The sequence below is a fragment of the Rhinoraja longicauda genome, chromosome 13 (assembly GCF_053455715.1).
Source record: "Rhinoraja longicauda isolate Sanriku21f chromosome 13, sRhiLon1.1, whole genome shotgun sequence".
In the NCBI taxonomy this organism is placed as follows: Eukaryota; Metazoa; Chordata; class Chondrichthyes; order Rajiformes; family Arhynchobatidae; genus Rhinoraja; species Rhinoraja longicauda.
This window is the reverse complement of record NC_135965.1, coordinates 14,784,068-14,803,801: the sequence shown is the minus strand read 5'-3', so window position 1 is coordinate 14,803,801 and position 19,734 is coordinate 14,784,068. Positions and strand designations below refer to the sequence as shown.

The 19,734-nt window shown below is 44.8% G+C and overlaps 1 protein-coding gene across 1 annotated transcript in view; it reads left to right on the top strand.

The window, feature by feature from the left end:
• LOC144599474 (sodium/hydrogen exchanger 9-like) overlaps nucleotides 1-19,734 on the top strand; it is a 411,061-nt gene that overhangs the window by 117,552 nt on the left and 273,775 nt on the right. The window contains exons 5-6 of the mRNA XM_078410426.1: nucleotides 6,385-6,500; nucleotides 12,107-12,212. Of these exons, the coding sequence (XP_078266552.1) occupies nucleotides 6,385-6,500; nucleotides 12,107-12,212 (222 nt within the window). The remainder of the gene's footprint in view (nucleotides 1-6,384; nucleotides 6,501-12,106; nucleotides 12,213-19,734) is intronic.

Genomic DNA, 19,734 nt, shown 5'->3' with positions numbered 1-19,734 from the left:
TATCTGAGGAGTCACAAATGGTGCTGAACATTGTGCAATCATCAGTGAAAATGCAACCTTACCACTGAAGGAAGGTCACTGATGAAGCAGTTGAAGATGGTTGGGCCTAGGAAAACTACCCTGAGTAACTCCTGCAGAGATGTCCTGCAGATGATTTGATTATCTCGAACCACCAGAACCATCTTCCTTTCCAACCAGTGAAGGGCTTTCCCTCTGATTTCCATCGACACGGGTTTAGTCAGGGCTCCTGGAAGCCATATTGAATCAAATGCTGCTTTTTAGCCAAAGATAGTTATTCTCATTTAGATTTTGTCCATGCTTGGACTAAGGCTGTAATGAGTTGATGAACTGAGTGCATTTGGTGATACACACACTGAGCTGCAGTGTACAGGTTGCTGCTAAAGAAGTGCCATTTGATAGCACCATCGATTATCCCTTCCATGTCCTTGGTGATGATTGAGAGTGGACTAAGGGAGTAGTAAATTACCAGGTTGGATTTGTTTCCACACAGTATCTCTAAAGTCTATGCTCTGCTCAATTATCCATCAAACTTATTTCCTGCTGAAGCCTTTGACAACAGCAAAGATCTCAGCACTGATCCCTGCATTGCACCACCAGTCACAGATTTATAATCAGAGAAAAATCCTTCCCCAATACCCCTGCCTCCGATCACTCAGATAATTTTGAATGCAATTAGCCAGTTCACCTTAATCCCTTGTGGCTTTATGTTCTGGACCAGTCTGCCATGCAAAGCCTTGTCAAACACCTTATGGACAACATTGAGTGGTCATTCTTCATCAATTTCCTATGTTATGTCCATGTCATACAGCGTGGAAACAGGCCCAATTTGCCCACGTCGACCAACATGCCCCATCTACACTAGTCCCACCTGCCTGCTTTTGGCCCATATCTCTCTAAACCTGTCCTATCCATGTACTTATCTAAATGTTTTTTAAAACATTGCCTCAACCATCTTGTTCCATGCACCCACCACCCTTTACGTAAAAAAGTGACCTCTCAGGTTCTCCATAAATCTTTCCCTCCTCACCCTAAACCTATGTACATTGGTAATTGGAACTAGCCTTCCTCTCTCCACTATTCTCAAGCGCCTGGACTTGTTAAAAGTGACATTGACATTGACGTCCAGTTTCAGTGATTCCACTGACAATGTGAGAGGAATTGTGTGCCTGATGGGCTGATGATTGTCTCCAATGTAGATGAGAGCATTACCTGTGGATTTGTAGAATTGCCTGATGAATCACCGCGCTCATTGCATGCGCAAAGCTGCTCCCTGAACTCACCTGGTTGTGCTTTTTATTGTGAGTTCACTCTAGATTGTTCGAGTAACACTTGTTCTACAAATGTCTCAATGTGTCTTGCAAATAAGATTTCAGTACATTGTTAAAGAAATGTAGGCTCCTCTGCCAAGTCATTAGCAGCGAGTGCACCCTCAGGAAAACTCAGTGATAGTTATTTCCTAGGGTGAGGGAAAGAATGTATGTTGGTGCTGCAAGGTAGCTGGTCTGCCTTTTAGCATCTGTCTGGGTGAAATAAATTCTTGCTGATTCCTCCTACCTTTGTGAATTTTGTATTATGGTGTGACTATTATTACTGAAAACCTGAGGGCCATAAAGTTGTCCCACCTCCTTTTCTTTGCAGTCACCCTTGCGCTGCTTTGTAAGAGTCATACAATGAACAGAGCTCAAGGAACAATGTCACTTGGGGGGGGGGTCCTGTGTAACCCTGTGCTAAATCTGACATTGGCGGTTTCAGGCTGGTGTTCTCTATTAGAGCCATTGAGTGATACAGCGTGGAAGCAGGCCCTTCAGCCCAACTTGCCCACACCAACCGACATGTCCCATCTACACTCGTTCCCACCTGCCTGCGTTTGGTCCATATCCCTCTAAGCCTGTCCTATCCATGTACCTGTCTAATCTGTATACGAAAACTCTCGTTTGTTTGTTTGTTTGTTCCTGAACTACAGCCAAAACGGTACACGATAGCGTGACAATTTTAGGCCCACCTTTTTCACCGTTGCCCCTTTGGTGCTAATGGAAGAAGTTTCATTGAAATCGGTGTTATATTTTTAAATGTTATTCACATTTTAATGTTTAAATCCATCTCCTTGGGAGGGAGGGAGGGAGGGGATTGGAGGGGCTGAAGGAGGGAGGGGAGGAGGAGGATAAGGGGGGGTTGAGGGGGATGGAGTGGGGGTGAGGGGAAGGGGGAGGCGAGGGGGAGGGCAGGGGGTGGAGGGAGGGAGGTGAGGGGAGGGCGGGGAGGGGAGGGGAAGGGCGGGGGGGTAGGGGGGTGGAGGGAAGGGGGGAGGAGGATAAGGGGGGTTGCAGGGGATGGAGTGGGGGGTAGGGGAAGGGAAGGGAGGAGGGGAGGGTGGGGGAGAGGGTGCTGCACCAATGCAGGAGAGGATTGGGCCCAACGAGTCCATTTGGTCTCGTTGTTTCTTAAATGTTGCATTTATCTGGTTATTGAACTGTTTCAAATTATTCCACTTCTCAGTACATAGTCCAGCAGATGTGATCTTAGCGGATGGCTCTTGGCAGGGCAGGGCACAATAGCTTTGGGATGATGTTGCTATTTTATGCATGGACTCTGCAATGATGGAGGGTAGCGGGAGGCTGCTCCCACGGGGTCGGTGTGATCTGCACTGGCCATGAAGACCTGGGTCAGTGTTGAACGTATCCATAATGGATGGGAACCATGAGACACCCCCTCCAATAACCACAGCCAGTGAGATGGGAAATTTCATTGCAGATGAATTTTGCATGTTGCATTACTGCTGGCATTTGATGGATTTTATGTCAGAAAAACAGTATAAGAGGGAACAAGCTCCCACCACAAAATATTTTCCACCAATCACTAAGGCATCCAGAAATTTGCACCAAACTGCTCTGCTTTGGGGGTAATCCAACTTTAACCTGCACAGGGCTGTTGTTTTGGGGATTTGTGTAAACACATTTCCAGCACATTGCATCCCACCACAACAAATTCCCAAACTTACTGACTGCCAATGTTCTCACACAATCACTGTGACAAAACATTCCTTCACTTTGGCAGAAAAAAACCCCCACATCTATCTGAATATTGAGAGACTGCAGAGTTCACAGATGGATCAACTGGATTTACAACAGTTACAGACGTTTGTAGATAAGACATTTAGGCAGACATATGAACAGGCAGGGAATAGATCGATACAGATCGTGTGAAGGCAGGTGGGATTAAATTGACACCATGATCGGCACGGACATAGTGGGCTGAATGGTCTGTTCTTGTGCTGCACTATTCTATGTCTAATTATGAGTCACCAAGAGTTATCAGCCACAATTCCACTGTCCAATAATGTCTCACACAAGCCTCATTAAATGCTAGAAGTTTAATGCTAATGGGCACTGATCTTTGAGGCTGACCTGAAACACTAAAGCACAAGATTAATGGCCCAAAGCCTGAATTGGATTTGAACCCAGTGTCAAAAGTCCTCTGGTCCAGAAACAATACACTGCCAATTCAGTACTCCACAAGATCACCCAATATCATTCTTCCAAACCTGTTCCATTTCTCCTGAGCTGAGAAGAAGCCCCAATCCTTTTGATACTGGATTACTTTTGTGCTAACAAAAATGCAGTTTATCCAAATTTGTGTGGATGATCTAATGCTTCTGAAGTTAAAGCTCTCTAATGACATTTTATTGAATTCGTTTCTGTCTATTCAACATAAGGCATGGTTCAAGCTTGATACTTTCCTGTCAACCAGGCAGCCATAATTAATTTCAAAAATTGCTATTCACTGATGCATAGCTTTCTGATTGAAGTGTATTCAGCGCGTTTGTAGTTTAAAACTCTGTTGACCAGTGAAGAAGTGTTCTGATGGGTTTGGATGTAATCCAGTGGGAAAACTTATGGCTCTCTGTTTGCTTAACCCTTTGTGGTAATAGTAATTAATCAACGTTTGAGTGCTTTAGAGGCACTTAAGAGAGATTGTGCAGTGCAATAGGTTTGGCATGTTATCACGGTAAACCAGCGACGTGCTGAGTCCAACTGAAGGAAGGTAAATGATAGATTTAAGCAGCTTAACTGAACCAGCAACAGCAGCACTGTGATTCAGAGTGGTAAGATGATGGGTATAGTTACGTATGCGCGGAGCAAGAACGACCATGGTGTATGAAAGCACGGGTTTATTGAGTCACGGCAAACATGGTTGCGTCCGAAATGTGGCCGGGACCAAACACGTGAGTGTGCAACTCACCATCTGAATTCCCAAAACTTTGGCACCATTCATGACATGAGGGCAGGGGTGCATTGAAATCATCTCCTTGTGCCTGAATGTGACGTTGGGTCCATAGGAACTCAGCATTATCCTCGACATTATCCTGAGCCCCCCTTGGGTGGCATCTCATTAGGCGGCACGGTGGCGCAGCGGTAGAGTTGCTGCCTTACAGCGCCAGAGACCCGTTTTTCAATCCTGACTACGGGTGCTGTCTGAACAGAGTTTGTACGTTCTCCCGTGAACGGGTGGGTTTTTTTCCAGTTGGCTCCGGTTTCCTTCCACACCCCAAAGACCTACAAGTTTATAGGCTAATTGACTTGGTAAAATTGTAAATTGTCCCTTGTGTGTGTAGGATAGTGTTAGTGTGCCGAGATCGCTGGTCGATGCGGACGGTGGGCTGAAAGGTCTGGTTCCATGCTGCATCTCTAAACTAAACAGTCACATCCTCTGTCAACAGCTACTTGCCAATGCTATTCTGACAGTACCTTCAAAATTCTCTGGCAGCAGTGGAAAATTGTCCACATGGTTCTGAAACACACCGATATTGGAACTCTCAGTGCAAACCATGATATTGCTTGATCTAGATTAACAAAATTTAAATCAGACGTCAATGACCATGTGTGCAGGAAGGAACTACAGTTGCTGGTTTATACTAAAGATAGACAAAAAAAAGAAGGGTTCCGACCCGATAGGTCACCTATTCTTTTTCTCCAGAGATGCTGCATGACTCAATGACCATGTTCAGCCTGACACTGGAAACCCAACTTGGGTGGGGCTTCATCTGCTTACCTTAGAATGAAGTTGAATTGAATTGAAAACATTATTGTCACATATGACAAGTCACAGTGAAATTCTTTGTTTGCATAGCCAAGGCGTGCGAATAGTCGCCACATAAAGGGCACCGACAAAGTTACAAAGTATCCCCCACCGGGTCCTCCTTTGTTCTTGCTCCCTCCCACCCCCCATGGCAGTCCTCCCCATGCCGGGTCCTCCTTTGTTCTTTCCCCCCCCCCCACCCCCCATGGCAGTCCTCCCATGCCGGGTCCTCCTTTGTTCTTCCCCATCCCCTTACTGCAGTCCCCATCGCAGGTCCCTCTTTGTTCCCGGCGGCACTTCCTCTGGCTCTGTTCGACGCAGGCTCCAGCCGTGGGCACCGCCATTGTCCCAGGATCATCAACCTACAGGTACCAATCCCCATCTCTTTTCTGTACAGCTCCTGATCCCTACCCCAACGCCCCTCAGTCCTCTTTGCCCACGTAGCCTGATCCTCCAAAGCCTTGTCTGAGGTGCCAGTTTAACCCAATGCCAATGGGCCTCCTCATCCTTCTAAGTGCTGGACCCAACCAGGAAGTAACTGTGGAGATGAGGAACGTAGAGCCAGATCTGTCCTTTTTGTTTGCTTCGGCCACTGGACTCCGCATGGGCTTTGCAGCATTGTGTGCTAGGTTAAAGCACATGCGCGAGGCTCTCTCTCTCTCTCTCACACCTGCTTGAGGCTACATAATCACAAAAATGCTGAACTTGCTAAAGCTAGTAGTAATCAGTAGCCCAAACCGCAGAATGTTCCAGCTCGTCTTCAGAGGAGATAAACACAATGTATAAAGAACACAAACAGTAAACAGACGCCGACTAAACCTTGAACAATAGCATGTTAGGACCTTATAAGGGAAAACTGACTTAATTCCAATATTGATTGGTTGTGATACTTGTAAATAACTGTGAATTCTGCGGTTTTGGGGAATAAAGGGGGCTTAATTCTAGGGGCTGGTGAGACACGTTTCCACTGGCCCCGGAGTCCGCAACTCTGTGTGTGCTTTTAGAAACCTGTCTACGAGATCTCTAATAAACTAACAGGTAAAGTCTGTGCCATCTCTGATTATTGTCATCCAACTGACCGCGAACTCGACATAACTTCCACGAGATCTCCTGGTAACTCCCTGCAGCTCACTACATCAGGTAGTAGATGGGGTGAGGTACCTCAGCTGCTGCAGTTAAATGTCTGAAATCATTGTTATGAGCAGTAGAGAGGTCAGGGTCAAGACATTGCAGATGTCAAAGCAGAAGCTACTCAATACCTCATCATTTCCTTATTGTATTTTTCAGGGGCGTTATGTACGGCTTTGTCCTGGGGATGATCGAACTTGGACAGCTGGACAAGCTGGACTTCTACTTCACAGACTGCCTATTCTTTGGAGCTCTGATTTCAGCCACTGACCCAGGCAAGTAACGAAAAGAAAGACAGTGGGACCATGGGAGGCAGCTTTCCCTGAGATGTCCACACCACTGCCCTGGAGTGATTGCTAACTAACTCAACATCAGCAGTCGGGAGCCCTGTCCTCACTGTTCTATCACAGGGCCCCATCCTTCATCCGTCGTGTTTTTGATCTGGACATCCCAACTTCCTATTTCTCTGTACTTTGCAGAGAGCTGGCTGCTTGGACAAAGCTTCTGACTGCTTATTCTGATATCTTTTTATATGTCCCCAAGGTGGATTTTGTCCAATAATGTGACTATGAAGTGTCTTACAAGGCTAACATGGCACCATGTCAAAGAAGGACTGCAGGTGGGATCTTTTACTTTTTAGACTGTTAGATATGCAGTGTGGAAACAGGCCCTTCGGCCCACGGAGTCCACGCCAACCAGCAATCACCCCATACACTAACACTAGCTACACGCTTGGGCCAATTTACAATTTACAAACACAAGTCCTCATTATGCCTTCAGTTCCTCATATCTGCCAACATGGGGCGCAATTCCTGATACTCTACGATCAACTGCCTTGACCTTTGCTGCTCAACGGCAGAGTATGCATGCCCAATCTGGGAAAGATCAGTCCATGCTCAGAAGAATGATCCAGCCATCAATACAACCTGCTGCCTTATCACTGGATGTCTTAGACCAACATCAACTGACAGCTTATACATACTATCTGGTATAGCCCCATCAGAGATTCGTTGCAGTGCAACAAGCAGTAGAGAATGCCATCGCCAGACCACAGATGTACCACATCCCCTATTCGCCCATGAACCCGCAAAGAGACGGCTAAAGTCCAGGAAAAGCTTCCTCAATGAAGTTGAACCAAATGGTGAAGCTGAAGGTACTAGAGTTGCATTATGGGAAGAGAGACTAGCCAATCTCCCATCAACGACATCCATGTCCATCAGTGCCAAAGAAGAACCTCCTGGGGCCGAATCAAGCTGGGCTGAATAGAAATGCCTCAACAGACTGAGAGAGCTGGTACTGTTCGTTGTAAAGTGACTCTCAAGAAGTGGGGTGTTATATAGACACTGAAGACGTCACCTGCATATGTGGTACTGAACCACAAACTATGGAGCACCTATTGAGATGTCCTCTATTGGAGCATGAATGCAAAGCTGAGGACCTCGCAGAGAACAATGATATTGCTAAGAGTTGTGTTCAGTTTTGGCTGAAACACAATATCTAGCATGTGTGGACACGATAAGAAGAAGAATCTGCCAGCAGCTCTTCATGTGCTGGGCCTCCCAAAGAATGCCAGCACTATGGACTCCTGCAACAAGGCAAGAGTGTTACAATGAAGGTATCACTGGAGTGAGGTCAGCACATTTGTGCTCGTGTCTACAGCTGTGAAAGGCCAGTAATCCCATTGAACTTGTGCTGGCGTAGTGAAAACACCCTCAGTATTTCATTAAACTCTAAAGAGTAAAGTTAATTTCTATTGACCAGGAATATTGTTACCATACCATGCCGTTGTCAGATCCAGTTTAATGCGGAATGAGCAGACCTTTTTCACAAGACATCATGGTTCCGATTGTATAGCAAAAACACAAACAGCAGGAGTCTCAAGATGAGTACCGACCTGAAACATTGGCTGTCACTGAAGAAGGGCCCCAGTTCCAATTGTCCATTCCCGCCCCAGATGTTGCCTGATGCTAAGTTCCTCCAGCACTCTGTTTTGAGCAGGAGCAACGTGCTATTCAGTGGCATTGCAGTCTTCGGAAAAGGGACAGAGAAGGTTCCCTGGAAGTGACAATGGGAATGTCAGAGTTGAGTTGCTGAGATTGATGAATGTTGTAACTGTGACTAAGCCACAAGGAGAATGTAGATGTAAAATCTCTTTATTCATCATGACAAGCTGCTATTCTCTTGGCAACACACTCAGTAGAATCTTCATGAACTCAAAATACATTTGAGTTTTTATACTCTTGCGAAAAAATAACAGCAGGTGGTTCAATACATTTTCAATAGCTACAACATTGTTTACCTCAATATTTGGATCCAACAAATGTTTCCATTGAATTACATATTCAGTACACTACAACTGACAAGACACTTCCGAATGTGCAGGAAGGAACTGCAGATGCTGGTTTATACTGAAGATAGACACAAGATGCTGGAGTAACTCAGCGGGACAGGCAACATCTCTGGATAGAACTAATGGGTGACGCTTCGGGTCAAGACCCTTCTTCGGACCCTTCTACTTCTTCTTCTTCTTAAGCCCTTGGCTCCTCTAGGGGCCATAGGCCATTGACAAATGTCCTCCACCTCACTCGGTTGTTGGCGGTTCTTTCGAGATCTCCCCAGTTGAGCCCACTCCCAGACATTTCTGCCTGGACACCTCTTCTCCAGCTGTTCCTGGGGTGACCTCTTTTCCTTTTTCCTTGGGGGTTCCATTTCAGGGCTTGCCGGGTGATGTTTGTGGAAGGTTTCCAATTCGATCTCCCCTGACAGTGTCCATCTTGTTTCTGCCAAGCCCAGGACTGAGAGATTGTAGCGCACCATTTCGTTGGCAACAGTGGCAGCCTTGCCAGCCTGGGACATGGTTCGGATGTTCCATGTCCGCACAAGGATGGATTTCTTTGGCGTCAGAAGCTGTGTCAGCTTCCCAGCGCCCTTGTGGGTTTGGCTGGGAAGCGTCATGATCCCCGTCGCTGGGGCAACTTCTTCAACCAAGTGTGTAATTTGGTTTTCATTCGTCAAAGTTTCTGTAACACACTTTTTTTCCAGGGTGGGGTAGTTAACCCTACGCCCAACCCCCAACTTGGAGGACCAGGGACTGCTTCGTCCAGTTTGGTTGAACCTGCCAGGGATATAAAACCCCATCCGGCATAGCGCACACTTCTGAATATTATGTTCAAAAACCTTTGTTGGGTTAAACTAAGTCACAGGGATGGTTTAAATGTTTCTGAGGACAGGGAATCCGGACAAACAAATGAATATTGTGAGGGCCAACTCTATGGGAACACAGGCATCCCAATTAATCATAGACAGAGCAGATAAGCCTGTGACTATGCTTGATGTGAGAAGTGACAGTCTGTTCTGGAACCTCAATTCATTTCTATCACAATGATGCAAAATAACTAACCTGAAGGTGTCTGATGCCTGGTTTGATGTTGTCCCCCAAACCAGAGCCCCATTATTTTATATTTGGCTGATGCATCCAAGAATGTCTCATGGTTATATTAGTTTGCAAGCCGTACATCTACTGCTGTAGGCTGGTAGCTTATGCTCTGCACACAGTACTATTTGTTTACGAAGGAATGAGTAGGTTAACCTATGATGAGCGTTTGACGACACTGGGCCTGTGTCGATGGAGTTTAAAAGAATGAGGGGGGACCTCATTGAAACATACAGAATAGTGAAAGGCTTTGATTGAGTGGATGTGGAGAGGATGTTTCCACTAGTGGGAGAGTCTAGGACTAGAAGTCATAGCCTCAGAATTAAAGGATGTTCTTTTAGGAAGGAGACGAGGAGAAATGTCTTTAGTCTGTGGAATTCTTTGCCACAGAAGGCTGTGGAGGCTATCAGTGGATATTTTAAAGGCAGAGATAGATAGATTTTTGATTAGTACAGGTGTCAGAAGTTATGGGGAGAAGGCAGGAGAATGGGGTTAGGAGGGAGAGATAGATCAGCCATGATTGAATGGCGTAGACTTGATGGGCCGAATGGCCTAATTCTACTCACACCACTTCTGACCTTATGACCTTAAGATGATCTTTGAATCCCAACCCTAATACTTGTAGTTTCCATTTTAACAGTTTTTAGAAAAAAGACTAGTTCTCATTTGTATTAATGCTTGCTATCCAGTAGTTCCAGACGGATGTCCTATAATTAACAATCCCTAACAGTGAAGTCGGTATTGTTCTCCCGAGACCATTGAAGCCTAATGGCAGATTAAATAGGGATGTTCAAAACTAAGATGGTTTTGATTTTTAAAAAGTTATTTTCTATTGGCAAAAGTGAAGGTAAACTTAGAAACCAGAAACCAGAAATGAATCTGATTTTTGTTTAGTGGGTAAACTGGCATAAGGAGCTGACAGTTGAATCTTGTATTCAGCATTGTTGCCAATAATGTGTCCTCCTGACCTATTCGACACTTAAAGCAGAGTTTTCTGTAAATTTGCTTTGTAATATCTTGGCAAAAGAAATTATTCTTTCTTCTTCCTGCTCCCATCTGGAGCACAAAAGCTCACACCACCAGACTCAGGAACAGCTTTTTCCCCTGTTATCTGTTATTAGGCTTTTAGTCCTTCCATAAGCTAGGGTACAGTCTGATTCACCTCTCCCCCACTGCAGTCTGAGGACTTTGTTTATGGAAGTCAGAGGATAATGGTTATGTGAAATGGGCTGCCAGGAGGTAGTTGAGGCAGGTACAATAACAACAGTTAAACGATACTTGGACGTAGCATGGATAGGAAAGGTTTAGAGGGATATGGGCCAAATGCCAGCAAATGTGATTAGCTTCGATGGGGCATCTTGGTCGACACGAATAAGATTATTAAGGGGTTGGACACGTTAGAGGCAGGAAACATGTTCCCAATGTTGGGGGAGTCCAGAACAAGGGGCCACAGTTTAAGAATAAGGGGTAGGCCATTTAGAACTGAGATGAGGAAAAACCTTTTTCAGTCAGAGAGTTGTGAATCTGTGGAATTCTCTGCCTCAGAAGGCAGTGGGGGCAATTCTCTGAATGCATTCAAGAGAGAGCTAGATAGAGCTCTTAAGGATAGCGGAGTCAGGGGGTATGGGGAGAAGGCAGGAACGGGGTACTGATTGAGAATGATCAGCCATGATCACATTGAATGGCGGTGCTGGCTCGAAGGGCCGAATGGCCTCCTCCTGCACCTATTGTCTATTGACACGGATGAGTTGGGCTGAAAGGCCCATTTCCATGCTGTGTGACCCTCTGACTCTCTAAATGATGCATTACAATGCTTAGACCTATTTTCTGCATTCAGTATCTTTGCCTTTGCTGTATCTATTGTACTTGAGTTTGATTTGATTGTAGTTATGTTTCGTATTATCTGATCCGATTGGATAGCTCGTAAAAAAAATTTTTTTCACTGTATCTCTGTACCTAAGACAATAATAAACCTAAACAAAAGGGAAGTGAGGAGATAACTTCAAATGACAAAAATGTCAGCACTTAAATTTCTGCACCGTTCACTGGTATCTGGCTGCATGCAGCTGCAGACCAACTCTGCTTCAAACTGAGGAAAGCTTTAGATATACATTTAATAGGAAGAATATCTTCAAAAACAAATAGATTCCCTACTTCATCTCCTGCACATTGAATTGCGAGGCTTTGTGTTTGCTCCCTGCAGCAATAGTCCTGTTGATGTATTATACTTAATGCTGCCTTTTGGATGCTGCCGCACGTTGCCTAGCAACAGTGACAGTGCAAAGAATTAGAGCTTGCAAGGCCCATATTTAAGTGACCCCAGGAAGTCTCAAATGGCTGTGATAACCCACAGGGTTAGGTCTGCGTTGGGGGTTAATTTAGCTTGTCTCACCCTCCCGCTAATGCCTGAGTAAAAGTTGCCTCTCTTTGTCGTTTCTCTACATACAGTGACCGTGCTGGCCATTTTCCATGAGCTCGACGTGGATCCACAACTCTATACATTGCTCTTTGGGGAGAGTGTTCTCAATGATGCCGTCGCCATAGTCTTGACATAGTAAGTGTTGATCTTTTTGACTGACGTTGCCACAGTGATAATGAGTCACGTGTGTACCCCTGTGACCACCTCCTCACCCTCACCCTACCCCCTCCGAACACCATTATCAAGGCTTACAACTGCATTTTGATGACAAGAATGACGACAATTACCGGCCAAAGCAAGGAGCCCGTGTTTGTGCCTGTTATTTTTTCTTCCTTTTGATATTTTTTTGTTCTGTCTGATATGCAAAGGCCAGAGGAATGAGGAATTGAAACTTGGGAGGGAATCATAGAATTGGTATGGCACAGTAGGAAGCCATTCGTTTCATCTAGTCTATGCTAGTTCTGGTAGAGGAATCCTATCAGTCCTATTCCCTCGCTGTTTCCGCATATTACTCATGTTTTTATATAATATTGTAGGAGGCCATTTAGCCCATTAATTGCATGCCAGATCTGAGAATAATCCTCAACAGCCACATCAACCAATGAAGAGGGGCTCACTGGTTCAGACCAGCAGCATCAGCTCCTCATTTGAAAGGGGAACAACACAAAGTGCTGAAGGAACTCAGCAGATTAAATCAGTCTGAAGAAGGGTCACTTATCCATGTTCTCCAGTGATGCTGCCTTGCAGTTTCTTGTGTCTTCTTCTGTCTCCTTATTTCATCTCCCCTCCACTGATTCTGCTCCTCTCAATCCCCTCCAATCCTTAATTGGAAATTTGGTCCAAGCATCAGTTGCTGTTAGCATGAAGGTAAATTGTTTCTTAATATTAATCCTGTTGCTCTCTTTGTTTCATGTAATATTTCAGATTTATTTTCCTCATTTTGATTACAATTGTATGCAGCATTGAAGCGTGCTTTGCTGCAATGGAAAATCCAAGTTTCATAATGTTCTTAAATAAATCAGGCTCCAAACATAAAGATCCAAGTTCATGATTCTGCTTTACATTACCTGTGGCTCATTTTACTGATCATAACCCTGCTTCTTAGACATAGATCATAGGAACAGGCCCTTTGGTTCACAATGTCCGTGCTGAATATGAGGCCAAGATCAACTCTTGGTAACTAGAAATGGATGCTGGATTCAGGATGTGTTCTGGCAATTGTTCCTATGATTTAGACAATAGACAATAGACAATAGGTGCAGGAGGAGGCCATTCGGCCCTTCGAGCCAGCACCGCCATTCAATGTGATCATGGCTGATCATTCTCAATCAGTACCCCGTTCCTGCCTTCTCCCCATACCCCCTGACTCCACTATCCTTAAGAGCTCTATCCAGCTCTCTCTTGAATGCATTCAGAGAATTGGCCTCCACTGCCTTCTGAGGCAGAGAATTCCACAGGTTCACAACTCTCTGACTGAAAAAGTTTTTCCTCATCTCAGTTCTAAATGGCCTACCCCTTATTCTTAAACTGTGGCCCCTTGTTCTGGACTCCCCCAACATTGGGAACATGTTTCCTGCCTCTAACGTGTCCAACCCCTTAATAATCTTATACGTTTCGATAAGATCTCCTCTCATCTTTCTAAATTCCAGTGTATACAAGCCTAGTCGCTCCAGTCTTTCAACGTATGATAGTCCCGCCATTCCGGGAATTAACCTAGTAAACCTATGCTGCACGCCCTCAATAGCAAGAATATCTTTCCTCAAATTTGGAGACCAAAACTGCACACAGTACTCCAGGTGCGGTCTCACTAGGGCCCTGTACAACTGCAGAAGGACCTCTTTGCTCCTATACTCAACTCCTCTTGGCTTTCTTCACTGCCTGCTGTACCTGCATGCTTCCTTTCAGTGACTGATGCACTAGGACACCCAGATCTCGTTGTACGTCCCCTGTTCCTAACTTGACACCATTCAGATAATACTCTGCCTTCCTATTCTTACCACACTCACACTTATCCACATTAAACTGCATCTGCCATGCATCCGCCCACTCACACAACCTGTCCAAGTCACCCTGCAACCTCATAGCATCTTCCTCACAGTTCACACTACCACCCAGCTTTGTATCATCTGCAAATTTGCTAATGGTACTTTTAATCCCTTCATCCAAGTCATTAATGTATAGATTTGTTTCTATTGCTTTGAGCTCTGAGGTTCAGTGTTTTGTTTGTGTTTAATGAAGACATCTTTGCATTGAGGGTATCTTGAAAATAAGTCTATGGAAAATCCATTATCTCCTTCCGTTTACACTTCAGCATCATTCCTGTGGGACTGTCACCAGTTTCTCCTTTGTATATGCATCGATACGTGATTGCCTGCATTATATTTCATCGTGTATTCTCCTGGGATCACACTATTATTTGTTCTACTCATTCAGTAATTCCTGAGCTGTCTCCTTCAATCCCAAAGCACAGTCCTATTTGGGAATATTTGCAAATTTGTCCCCTCTGCACTGTTTCTGAACCCAGAAGATATCTGTAAATGTAAAACAGTAAAACTGCCTCGCACAAACTGCCCTGATACAAACTTCTCATAAAATTCCACTCCACTTTGACTGTGCTCACTAACAAGAGGCCAAGCCCAACGTACTCTGAAACTCCACTGTTTTGAGTTTAAGTCATGACTTTTCCTGTAGAATTTCACAAGGTAAATTTTGAAATAGAAATGCATTAAATTATTGAATTTTCTACAATCTACTTGAGTTGTCACTTCTTCAAAGCAACTGAGACAAAATCTGAATCTACGCCAACTGCTGTATGTTCTGTCTTTATTATATAGCTAATCCTTGAGTTAACTCACTCTCTGACTTTACATGAAGTAGGATAAGACCTTTGGGTGTTTGATTGTTCATCTCGTCAACCATTTTGTGCATAGTACCTTGGACAAGGCACCGCATGGTCGACTGGCCTGGAAAGTTAGATCACATAGGATCCGGGTGAACCAGACAATTAGATACAAAATTGGCTTTTAGGTTGGAAACAGAGGGTGGTGCAGATGATTGTTAATCAGACTGAAGGCCTGTAACAAGTGTGCCACAGGAATCGGTGCTGGGTTCACTGTTGTTCATTACTTATATTAAAGATTTGGATAAGAATATAGGTGGCTTGATTAGTCAGTTTGCTGATGATATTGGTGGTAAAATGTACAGTGAAGAAAATGTCTTACCTTACAGAGGGATATTGATTAACTGGGCCAGTTAAATGCTGTTGTAGTACTTTCCACAACAACCTGGTCTGGCAGCTCGTTCCATATACCCTCCACCCTCTTGAGTTTAAAAGGTACCCCTCAGTTTCCTGTTAAATCTTTCCCCTCTTATTATAAATCAACTTTCGCTGGTTTCCCTGGGTAAAAGACATACATTCACCAAATGAATTCCCCTCATGATTTTAAACGCCTCTGTAAGATCATCCCTTAGCCTCTTGTGCTTCAAAGAATAAAGTCAGCTTGCTAAATAACTCTATAGCTAATGCCCTTGAGTCCTGGCAACATCCTCGTACATCTTCTCTGCACTCTTTCCACCATAATGGCACCCTTCCCATAGCTGGGTGACCATAACTGAACACAATTTTCCAAATAATACTCCAATTAGTATTAAAGTCTCCCAGGTCTCTGGAAATATGGCAGTTGAAAGGAGGTAAGAACATATTTTGGGAAGAGATCACTGCTGTTAAGGATTTGTTCATGGTCCATGAAGGGCAGAAGCTCTTCTTCCTGATTTCTGAACCTCCACCAAATTTGGATATTTCTACCTTCCTTTTTAAAATAGGATTGGGGGATTTATTCTCCCGTTAGGATTGGGGGATTCAATTGGGGATCCTTCAATAGGATTGGGGGATTTATTCTCCCCCCTAGAGCTGGGGATTGGATTCATAGGATCCCAGTTGCTGGAGCAGGCTGCTGATTTAATCCTACAAGCTGCTGTCTGTGGTTCTCTATCCAACTGAAAGCTAACATCATCACTAGGCTCTCCGAATTCCAATCTGAAATTGATGTTTGCCTTTAAGTGAATCATAGCATTTAAGTTATGTAGTGCCACAAGATATTAGAGGCTAATTATTACAAGGAGTGCTTTATCTGTTATTTTCCATTTGTGTGTGTGGTTCCCCTGGGTAAGTGATACTTGCCCTGGGAAATACAGTTCTGTCATTCTGGTTGAGTCAAGCATGGATTACAATTCTGAAAAATGGAATTTAGCGCATAGACGTAGACTCCAAGAGGGATTGTTAGTCATTCTTAATGTGTCTGTTATTTATGAAAATGATTGCAGTAAGAAGAATTAGTGAAAGGGATGTGACTCAGACTACAGATGGAAAACCTGCACACTGGTACCTGGATATTGGCCCTGACTCAGCGGGGAGATTGGTATCGAGCTGACAGAAGAATGACAGGGTGCCAGCTCCTGGTTGGTAACCACAGTGGTTCTCAGTGGAATTCCGTTTAACCTTAACCTGCAAATAGGTGTAAGCCACTCAATAATCCTTTGAGAATATTAGTTTAGTTTAGAGATACAGCATGGAAATGGGCTCTTAGGCCCAGCCAGTCCACATTGACCAACAATCACCCGTTCGCACTAGTTTTATGTTATTCCACTTTCTCATCCGCTCTCTACACAATTCACAACAACCAATTAACCTACAAACCCGCACTTCTTTGGGATGCGGGAGGTAACCGGAGCACCCTGAGAAAACCCATGTGGTCTCAGGGAGAACTTGCAAACTCCACACACACAGTACCCGAGGTCAGGATCGATGTTGGGACTCCAGCGCTGTGAGGCAGCAGCTCTATCATATCATATCATATATATACAGCCGGAAACAGGCCCTTTCGGCCCACCAAGTCTGTGCCGCCCAGCGATCCCCGTACATTAACACTATCCTACACCCACTAGGGACAATTTTTACATTTACCCAGCCAATTAACCTACATACCTGTACGTCTTTGGAGTGTGGGAGGAAACCGAAGATCTCGGAGAAAACCCACGCAGGTCACGGGGAGAACGTACAAACTCCTTACAGTGCAGCCCCCTTAGTCAGGATCGAACCTGAGTCTCCGGCGCTGCATTCGCTGTAAAGCAGCAACTCTACCGCTGCGCTACCGTGCCGCCACTGCTGCACCTCTGTGCCATCCCATATTCAGAGAGCACCTTTCAATCCTAAAGTGCTATTCATACCTTTTATGAAATGCTGACATTTTGTAGAAAACACAGCACCGATTTACATTCACCAAAATCCCACAACAATGTGATAATGATCGAAGGATCTACTTTTGAATGCCGGTTGGTTTATAAATACTGTCCAGGGCTCTGAAGAATCTTTACCTGCTCCTCTTCAAAATAGTGCAATGGCATCTCTGGTGTCCAACTCTGAGGGCAAACAGAGTCTCTGTCAACAAAATGGCACGTCTGAGAGGGAGTAACTTTGTCAGAACTGCACTGAAGGGAAACGGCAGCCTTAGTTTTGGATCTCATGATTCTGGAGTTGGACTAAGATAGTTGATGTGGGGAAGAAGAAATGTTCCACTTATGTCGCTGTGCGGCATCAGCCTTTACAGTGGGGCACACTGGTGTATAGCAGATAGGATCTTTGTAACCTGACCAACTTGCTTCTATCCTCCTTGGTATGAAAGAGTTGTTCTACCATGAGCAGCTAACGAAATTAAATATATATTCGTTGAAGTTAGAAAAATGAGCAGTGTTCTGACTGAAAGAAGAGTGAACCTGAGGGACATAATAGGGTAGATGTCAAGATGTTTCCACAAGTGGGAGATCCTTGAACAAGCAGACATAGTTTTCAGATTCGGGGCAGTTGTTTAAAACTGAGGTACAGTATGTAAACAGTGTGTGGTGAACTTCTGGAATTCTCTGCTCCTGACTTTATGTTGGTCCATGGCTTCCCTGCTTAGTTTTGTTTGGAGTTTAGAGATACGGCATGGAAATAGACCCTTCGGCCCACCGTGTCTATGCCAACCTTCTATCACCCGTCAACACTAGTTCTATGTTATCCCACTACCTACACATCAAGAGCAATTGGACCGAGACCAATTAACCTACAAACCTGCACATCTCTGTGATTTGGGAGGAAACCGGAGCACTTGGAGGGAACTCACACAGACACAGGGAGAACGTGCAAAATCCACACAGACAGCTCCCAAAGTCACTGGCACTGTAAGGAAGTGTTGTACCAGCTGTGCAACTGTGCTGCTACCAAACCATAGTGGGAGCCAGTTTGGTGGAGGGTAAGGCTCAGGGTTCCTTAACATTACGCAGGAGCAATAGGGAAGTGCATCTAACCAACAGAGCTTTGAAAAGATGCTCATCCAATTCAATCCCATCATCTGATCACTAACATTGAATACATTTTTAGGGCAGCACAGAGGCATAATGGTAGACTTGCTGCCTTACAGTGTCAGAGATCTGGGTTCAATCCTGACTATGGGTGCTGTCTGTATGGAGTTTGTACTTTGACCTGTGACCACGTCGGTTTTCTCCGGGTGCTCCAATTTCCTCCCACATTCCAAAGACGTACAGGTTTATAGGTTGGCTTCAGTAAAAATTGTAAATTGTCCCTAGTGTGTAGGATAGTGCGCATGTATAGGGATCATTGGTCGTGGATCTGGTGGGCCAAGGGGCCTGTTCCCATGCTAAATCTCTAAAGTCTAAAGTCTCAACCACAGTATCCTTAATTAATGGGCCAGAATCTAGAATTGAGGAGTAAGGGTAAAGAATGCATTCCTTCATGCTGGAAGTGTTAATGAATTAGTAATAATATCATGTTGTGCTAATGAATTGGACTCCCATGTTACTTTATAATAGATCTACCATGGTGGAGCAATTGAATTACTTTATTAAGTAAAGAAGGATGATCTGGTGCTAAGCATTCATTGTCAGACATTTAAGACTCCCCTTCACTCCCACATTTGTACTCATTCACAAATAGTTATTTGTGCTTCCATTTGACCAATAAGGCAAAAGGCATGACATAAAATATGTGAATGCATTCTCTAAGTTAAATTTGTGAAATTTCTCTGCAACTTCGAAAAAGTGGATGCCTTTAATTCACATTTTCCCCTCAATCTAAATTCACAAAAGGCAATGTCCGGTGTTGTGGTTGAAGGCACCCACAGGGCACCAAGCTCAGCCTTCAGGAGAGCCGGCGCAGAGCGCGGCCAAACGGAAGACGTCAATGGATATTTTTAATGCAGAGATAGATAGATTCTTGATTAGTATGGGTGTCAGGGGTTATGGGGAGAAGGCATGAGAATGGGGTTAGGAAGGAGAGATAGAATGGCAGAGTAGACTTGATGTGCCGAATGATACAATTCTGCTCCTATTACTTACGACCATATGACTCGGCGTGGAGCCCGGCTGAACAGAAGACCTGGCATGGACCGTGGCCTTCCGGAGCTAGCTGTTGAGCCGACCCACGCTCGAAGGACCCGGCGGCAGTGACTTGGATGGGGGGAGCCCGCCGAGCCACCACTGCTCATCACCCGAAGATCAGAGACCAGGAGGATAGAGCCGGCGACAACGACGGATGCGACGGGAGAGGCCGATCGGAGGGGAGAGGAGAGGGAACCTGAGCCTGGTCTACTTAAGGTCAGCT